At 39.8% G+C, this 8,699-nt stretch overlaps 1 protein-coding gene across 1 annotated transcript in view; it reads left to right on the top strand.

Annotated features, from left to right (window-relative positions):
• The first annotated feature begins 2,207 nt into the window (after positions 1–2,207).
• Positions 2,208–8,699, top strand: part of LOC105458449 (phosphatidylinositol 4,5-bisphosphate 3-kinase catalytic subunit delta isoform) — a 9,681-nt gene continuing 3,189 nt past the window's right edge. The window contains exons 1-7 of the mRNA XM_011703756.1: positions 2,208–3,047; positions 4,542–5,000; positions 5,099–5,536; positions 6,365–6,795; positions 7,112–7,399; positions 7,502–7,780; positions 8,094–8,363. Coding sequence (XP_011702058.1) covers positions 2,883–3,047; positions 4,542–5,000; positions 5,099–5,536; positions 6,365–6,795; positions 7,112–7,399; positions 7,502–7,780; positions 8,094–8,363 — 2,330 coding nt within the window. The 5' untranslated portion in view covers positions 2,208–2,882. The remainder of the gene's footprint in view (positions 3,048–4,541; positions 5,001–5,098; positions 5,537–6,364; positions 6,796–7,111; positions 7,400–7,501; positions 7,781–8,093; positions 8,364–8,699) is intronic.

The raw sequence follows: 8,699 nt of genomic DNA, 5'->3' as shown, positions 1-8,699 counted from the left end.
AGTTATCACTTTAGGTTAAACACTAATTGGAACATGTTCGGGTGCATGTGTTTTATACCGATTTATGACCACAGCTTCAAAGCGAGAAAATGTATCCGCCGGTCACAAAATCCGTACGTTTGATATTTGATGTATGTACATACATACAATAAAGAAATGAATATAGGTGAGTCGTTAAAATCAAATTTAGAAGCCTAAATAAAAATATATTTGAATCCTACAAAATCGTGTATATGTATGCGTGAGATATATTGATATGGTAATAAACATGACACATCACTACACACTACTACATCAATATCGCACGTATACATACTCACAAATTATCGGTAAAACAGCGGATTGTTGGAGTTTGATCTAGGGTTTAGGATCCTCTTAAGGCGATCCTAAAATCGTCTGTTTTATCGACGGAATGTGATTATTTTCCATGATAAAATAAACATAATTAAAGGCAACAGATATAAAAATCCTTCTCCACGATTAAAGTATAGGCATCAATGTAGTTCCGGTTGGTAGAGGGTTATGCTGAGAACGAAAAAAAAATTAAAATATGTAGATGTCCGTTTTACTTTTTCTTCAACATGGCGTCTAGCGCTGTCAATATGTGTCAAATTTGCTTCGTACAAAAATTTGACAGTTTGTTGGTACAAAATGATACCAGCTAGAAATACGAATTATATGTGCAAACAATGTTGAGTTCATTTTAGGTTCAAAATTTTAGGTTTGGATGCCTAATAAAAGAGATGCATGTTCTTGAAAATTTGTTACGATGTGTGCGTGCGATATCGATAGGTAGTAAACATGAACACATTACTATAAACTATTACATCAATACGCATACATACTCACAAATTGTCGGTAAAACAGCGACATTTTTAAAGTTTGATTCCAGTTTAGGATCACCTTAAGGCGGGAGCACAGCTTTTGCATAATGCTGCATAACGCACAAGACATAAGACATAAGAAAATCAACCAATCAGAGTATGAAATGAAGGTGATTTGATTGGTTAATTTTCTTATGCATTTTGTCTTGTGCGTTATGCAGAGTTATGCAAAAATCTGTGCTCCCTTTACTACTTTCATTGTAGATAGACCTTAAGAGAATCAACCAATCAGAGATATGAAATGAAGGACTCTGATTGGTTGATTTTCTTATGCATTATATTTTGTGCGTTATGCAGCGTTATGCAAAAGCTGGCAAAAGTCTGTGCCAGGACCTTAAGGCCCGGAGCACATGAAATAATGAAGCATAAGCAAAGCATAAGGCGGCTAGACCAATAAGAATCTTATGTAAATCAATGTGGCGACTTTATGTTGGCTGCTCATTGGTTCAGCGGTCTTATGTTATATTTATGCTTTGTTATGCTTTTTATGTGTTCCAGGCATAAGAGCGAATTCATACCTTGACAGAAAAGCGGAAAACAGAAAAGCAGAAGCCAATCAGAACTCGCGTTGGTAGTCAATAGTTTTTGCTTTCTACTTTTCTTGCTACCAGTGCGAGTTCTGATTGGCTTCTGCTTTTATGTTTTCCGCTTTTCTGTCAAGGTGTGAATTCGCCCTAAAACTTACTACTCTCATTGCAGATAAACCTAAAGCCGGTATCAGACTACGGATTGGAGATTGAGATTAAGATTGAGATTAAGATTGAGATTGAAGCTCAGCCAATGAGAGCACAGCAGACTGAGATTGAGATTGGAGTTTGGAAATTAGAATTCCGTCTATTTTTTCAATCTTCAATCTCAATCTTAGCCAATGGCTTGACGACTTTTTGGTCACGTGATGACTACTGACATATTTACTGAGAATGATAAAGCAGATAGAGGTTAAGTTCGTGCAATAATAAACGTGCAATTAAATTTCATGCACAGGTAAGTATTGTTATAAACAAAATTTAGTATATTATCTTAATAATATATGCAAATATGTATATACACCGAGCTGCTTTGTTTGCTGAACGCAGCTATATTATCAATCGCAATACAAATCGCAATCTATAATGTGATTGGACAATCTTCAATCTCAATCTTAATCTCAATCTTAATCTCAATCTCCAATGCGTAGTCTGATACCGGCTTTACTACATCTATTGTGTTTCGGGACTAACCGCTCGTGTGATACGGGCATTAAAGCGTGTCTCGCACTTGTCGCCCGACGTCGCCGCGAGTCGTCGCGCACGTCGCTCCGCTCGTCGTTGCGACTTCAGTCGCCACTCGTCGCCATTCGTCGCTGGTTGAACGCGAGGTAAATAATGGAGGAGTCGTGGGTTGTTATTACGTGTAGACGATAATATGGTTATTTGTATCCTGGCACGTAAACGCACAAGGTATCGGCGCTGCTCGTGGAGATGCGCCAGTTGAGACGCGCTTCCGCCACGTCGCAAATGTAAAGGCGACGCCCGCGGCGCGAGGACGCGCGAGGACCTCCCCCGGAGAGAGAGTGAGCGAGTGAGTGAGCGAGAGAGAGAAAGATATAGAGGGAAAGAGAGAGAAAGAGCGAGAGTGAGTCTCGCGGTTGTGTGTCGTAATTCGGAGTAAACAGCAACATACCCACCATCGCGCGAGACGTTCCCTGACCCATTGCGACACCCCGTTTCTCGCCTCGCCTCGCCGCAAAACGGGACAGGATGTGCCGCGGGTTCATCGTCGGGCGACATGAACGGTTCAGGAGATATTTTTGATAACGTTTCCCCATGTGACGTGAGGAGGAGTTCTTGACGTACGTTGGTGCATCCTCGCCCTCCCCTCCTCTCCAACCGTACACGCGTGTTTACTTGTGCCTGACGGAGTGAGCGAGAGGGGGACAGAGAGAGATTCTCGGGGGGGATCTCTCTGCTTTTCTTTTCCTTTCCCATTTTTTTGTTATTCATCATCATCATCATCATCATGGTGCACGGCAACATACCGAGCGCATACAAATATAACTTTTGGGCGGAGAGGCCCGGCGACGCGCACGAGCCCGCAGTGGTGGAACTCACGTGCCTGATGCCAAACGGTGTTGTCATACCGTTTGAGATCAACCGCAATATTACCTTAGATCAGATCAAGGAGGTGAGTAGTACACACAACGCGTGTATATATACGACACACGTAAATACCCGAGGTCTGTTGTTTACCCCGCTTTTGACTTTCCGCTTTCACTGAGCTCCAAATGTATGCAGCAATCAGAGAAAGAGAGCACACAGTGATGGCAACTATGTATATGTGTTTTGTACGTAGTTAATATATATGGTTGAATAAGCTATTTTATAGCTAAGTTATAACAACGGTAAAATAATTTATTTTATTTATTACAACTATAAAATATTTTATAGCTAAGTAAATAATTTATTTTATTTATCACAACTATAAAAGCTTTCACTGAACTTCAAATGTATGCACTTGGAGAAAGAGACACAGTGATGGTAACTATACGTGTTTTGTACGTAGAATTAACCTTCTACCTTGAACACCTAATTTTTGGTCACTTGGAGTAGGATAATTCAGAACACAATTTGAGTAAAAAAAAAAACAACGAACAAATTACATATTTCAAAAGCGTTAAGAATAAAATTGTGAATAAGTTACATTCCATCAAATCTTCCACTCTAGTAAGCAATCAAATAACGAAAAACAATCGATATATTCATGACTGTACATAGTTGAATATTAGCTATTTTATAGCTAAATTATCATAACTGTAAAAAAATTTATAGTTATTGTAAGTATAAAATAGTTTGTTTAACTGTCCATTTATTCAATACTATATACATTAATTCCACATGTAAAACTTTTATAGTTGTCGCTTTTATAATATTGTTATATTTATCACAGTTTTTTTTCTCTGAATGTATCCATTTTATTTCAAATACGAATGTATACTAATTTGTAAAGAACAGACCTCTAGGGAGAACATTTTTCATCTTTCTCTTTAACTGTATCAGTGGAATATATATTTGCATTAGCGATTGCCATAGTAGAAATATGTGCTTGAATGTAAAAAAATATGACTATATTTGCATCTTGGGATGTGTCAACACTTGCTCACAATGCTCACGAGCATCATTTGTTCTTGTTTAATGTTTCATAAATAATAAGGATGAAGTGAAGTCTTAAGAACGTTGTAAGCGTCAAGTGGAATTCATCCTTAAGCGTCGTCTACAATGAGACTTAAGACTTAAGATTTAAAAAAATTGACCAGTCACAGTTGATTATTTATCTCACGTGAGAAGAATAATCGATTGCGATTGATGCAATTTTCTTAAAACTTAAGTCTCATTGTAGTCGCTTTATATAGTATAAAAATAAAATGTATATTTCTCTAACAATAATAAACATATTTCAGCAACGCATACGTTGTCCTAATAAAAGCGCTAATATAATATATTTAGTTTACATATTTAAATTTGTTTACTAGATGCATACATATGTATAACAATGTGAGCGCAAAATATTCAGTCAATGTACATGAAGTATTCCAAATGGTACAGTTAAAGGAATGTTATATGTGATCGTTATACAAGAAATATATAAGCTGATATGCTGCTATGTGGATGTGCTTGACAGGATCTGTGGGATGAGGCTAGCAAATATCCTCTTCATGGGACGCTGAAAGACGCGCCGTCGTATCTATTTTCATGTATTAACTCGAACGCAGAGATAGAGGTGTTGCGGGATGAAACGAGACGTCTCTGTGATATAAAGCCCTTTTGTTCGGTATTAAGAGTTATAGAACGCTCGGGTATAAAAAGTGATAGGAACTTAGACTCGCAAATCGGCGTCCTGATCGGCAAGGGGCTGCACGAGTTCGCCGCGCTGAAGAACTCCGAGGTGAATGACTTCAGATGGAAGATGCGACTCCTGGGCGACGACGTGGCGTTGAGCAGACAGAAGAGATGCTGGATGGAGAAGGTGCGGTATCAGTTCCCCTCGCGGATAGCGCCGACGCCTGCCGTACCTAAAAACATTGAGAGCCGTTTGAAGGACGGAAATATCGTTCTAGTTACTAAATTCGAAAAGTCAGAGGTAAGGTCAAAATTATGTATTTATGAGAAAAGAAAGAAACCGAGAGAAGATGGGAGTGACGTTTGAATTCTCAATGAAATGTTGTCGCACTGTCGCAGGTCGCGTTTACCTTTCAAATAGCACACACCACTACGCCCCCCGAGCTGCTCGAGGTGATCCTCAACAAAAGGGCGAATACTCTTAAGACTCGTGGCGAACAACCGAACGACTTTACGCTTAAGGTTTGCGGACAGGAGGAGTATCTGATCGGCGATAATATCCCGCTCATACAGTTCGGCTATATTCAAGATTGCCTGGCGAAAGACATCATGCCTACGCTGGTCACGCTCAGCAAGCAGAGTGTACCTGTGGACCAAGATAGCGCCTTCGACAATCCGGACGTGGATACGTTGCAACGTACGAAACCGTCGTCCTCCACGTTAACGTTACGTAAAAAGGGCAAGCACATCTCGGCGTGGAAGATCGAAGAATCTTTCGTCTTCACCGTGAACGGAATTTCTCGACTCAACTGCGATGCCGTACATCGTACTGTAGAGGTGTGCCGCGGTTTTTTTTTTTAATACGTGGACAAATCGATAAGTATCCCGTGTTTTGAGGACAGCATTGTTGATGCAAGTTGGCATTACCATCATGTGCTATTATCTTTCAATTGACGTCATACCAAATTTCAGAATGATTCATGCGATTCATAGAGCAGAGTGATTCATAGTTTTGACTTGACAGCAATTCGCAGTGAGCGTGTTTGGTGTTTTTCGATATAATGGAAAAGGAGCGATATCGATCCGTGACATTGACCGATTCGCTTTTTATTTTTTGGGATGGAAGAAATAAAAACGAAGATTGATGCCGTCTATGGTTTTTTCCATAGAAGAAACCATGATGTAAGAAAACAAGGTGAACCAACGCGCAAAAGCCAGCCAATCAAAATCCTGTCTAAAATGCACATATACAATAAAAGTATAAGTGTATAAGTGCTTTTTGCATTTTGGACAGGATTCTGATTGGTTAACCAAATATTGGCTACTGCGCATCTCTCAAGTTGGTTCACCTTATCTTCTTATATCATGGTTTTTTCCATCCAAAAATAAAAAGAGAATCGCGGATCGATATCGCTCTTTTCCACTGTATCGAAAAACACCAAACGCACTCACTACGAATTGCTGTCAAATAAAAACTATCGCCCGAATCATTCTGAAATTTGATATGGCGTTTTTTGAAAGATGGTAATGCCAACTTGCATCAGCAATGCCGCGTGTTTTGAAACACGGGTACTCATTGATTTGCCTACGTATTCCTTTGAAATAGGATTTTTCAAGATTACCGCTTTCTAATTTTCATTTCTTTCTTTTGTTCCTTTTGCACAGATTGGACTGCAAGCTGGCCTTTTTCACGGTGGAAAATCCCTCTGCGAAAGTAAAAAAACCAAAGAAATTATTGTAAGTTCCGACGGTAGCTGCGAATGGGAAGAGACTCTGAAATTCGACATTAAAGTCAGGGATATACCGCGGATGGCGCGGCTGTGCTTTGTATTATACGAGATCAGTAAAACCGCGAAGGGTCTGAAGAGCAGGAGACTGATTAGAGATTCGAAGCAGGAGTTCTTCATAAATCCTCTATGCTGGGCGAATACGACGATATACGATTTTAAGTCTCAGTTAAAAACGGGTGCTATGACGTTGTACACGTGGACGTACGCGGAGGATATACAAAATGATGATTTGCTTCATCCCCTCGGGACAGTGGTCTCCAATCCACACATAGACAGGGCGGCCGCTCTCATGTTAACATTTCCAAAGTAATTATCTGCTTTCTAATTTACCAAGTGACAATAATACAAAGTGACAATAGTTTTGGCCGTAAGTATTGGGCACTCACACAAATTGACGTCAACATTCTGTATCTAACGAAAATTAAATTGAAAAATGGTTTTATGGAAAAAGATTCGTTTTTATGACAATTTTAATAGTTTATTAGTTCTCTGTTGACTTTTATTATCGGCCTTTTCTCGAAAATTTTGAGGGTGCAATAAATTGAAGGTGCTTTATACTTGTGGCTAAAGTTTGTACTTGTGGATTACATCAGGCGTCACGTCTACTCTTGCTATTTTACAGCTACGGAAAGGATCAATGTGTCTTATATCCCACGCCGGAGAAAATGGTAGAATATGCCCAAACATTGCGAGAACAATCTAACGAGCGCTTGGCTAAGGACGAATTAAATCAGGAGTCCGATGTGAGTCAACAGTTGGAACAGTTGAGATTGCTAGCTGACCGGGATCCGCTGCACGAATTGCACGAACAAGAGAAGAAGACGATGTGGGCGCTGAGGCATCACAGCCTTCGCGAAATCCCGACGCTTCTGGCGAAACTGTTACAGTGCGTCGAATGGAACGATCACAGGTAAGAGATTAATTGATTGGTCGCTTAAATAAAATTGTTGAAGTGAGAAAGAGAGAGGGAGAGAGCGAACGAACAGATTAAAAGACCCGTGAACATTTGTAGAGAAGTTGCGGAGGCTACAGCGCTTATACAACAATGGCCGAAACTGCCAGTAGAGAAAGCGTTGGAGTTGTTAGACTACGCTTACGCTGACCAAAACGTCAGAAATTTCGCCGTACGCTGCTTAAGAGACGTTACCGACGACGATCTCAGTCTCTACCTGTTGCAGCTGGCCCAAGCCCTGAAACACGAAAATTACTTGGCCTGTCCTTTGACAGAGTTTCTCTTAAAGCGGGCGCTTAACAATCGGAGGATAGGTCACTTTTTATTTTGGCATCTCAGGTCGGTGGCAGCAGCATTTTGTACCCAATATTATTGTTTGCTTATTTATTATAATTTACAATCTTTTCCGATGTATCAATTTGTTGCAAAAACAAGTTGATAATCATTTCATATTCTTTTACCGAAAACTTTTCTTTAAATTGTTTAATCAACATATTTTCAAAAACAATATAAACCGAGGCGCATGTGAGGTGACAGTCGAGATCGAAAGATGGGTCGACCGCTTTTACGTGGAGCCTCACGGAATATCCTGGATGCCTTATACTCTTATAATATTTACTCACTGCTCGCATTTCTCGAAAATTGGTATTAGGTCAGAAATGCAGGTTGGCGCAGTGTCCGTTCGTTTCGGCCTCATACTGGAAGCATATTGCAGAGGAAGTCAACAGCATATGCTATCGTTATTTAAGCAGATGAAGTGTTTGGAGAAATTACGGAGCGTCTCGCAGCAGGTGAAGCAGAAGAAGGATCGTAAGCTGGCCCTTCAGGGCTTTCAGGACATCATCCAGGAGCAGCACTATCAGGAGGCGATATCCGACGTTCTTAATCCCCTCGATCCGAGCTTCCGATGGAATCGCATTAAGTGAGCTCGCCATTCTCGCTCGTTAAGGAGTTACACCACCCCTGAAATTTTGAAATAATACCTTAAGTTCATGAATTTTTTGTGGGTAAATGGATAACTTTATTTAAAATTTGCTTAAAGGACATTATCGTACACATGTAAGAAATCAAAATAATATTTTTATTTTTTTCTTATGTCCAAAAGAGCGGCGCACTGGCTAACGATTGCTTTTTTTTTTTTTTCTATCGGTGTACAGGATTCCAGGCACACGATTTGACCTTGAACAAAACACAAAGAATTTTCATTATCTACATATTAAAAGACTAGAGAAGTACGTAGGGATTTTTTAAAATATTG

This window comes from Wasmannia auropunctata, unplaced genomic scaffold (genome assembly GCF_000956235.1).
Source record: "Wasmannia auropunctata unplaced genomic scaffold, wasmannia.A_1.0 LD334521.1, whole genome shotgun sequence".
In the NCBI taxonomy this organism is placed as follows: Eukaryota; Metazoa; Arthropoda; class Insecta; order Hymenoptera; family Formicidae; genus Wasmannia; species Wasmannia auropunctata.
The sequence above is the reverse complement of the archived record's forward strand: the minus strand, read 5'-3'. Positions and strand labels throughout refer to the sequence as shown.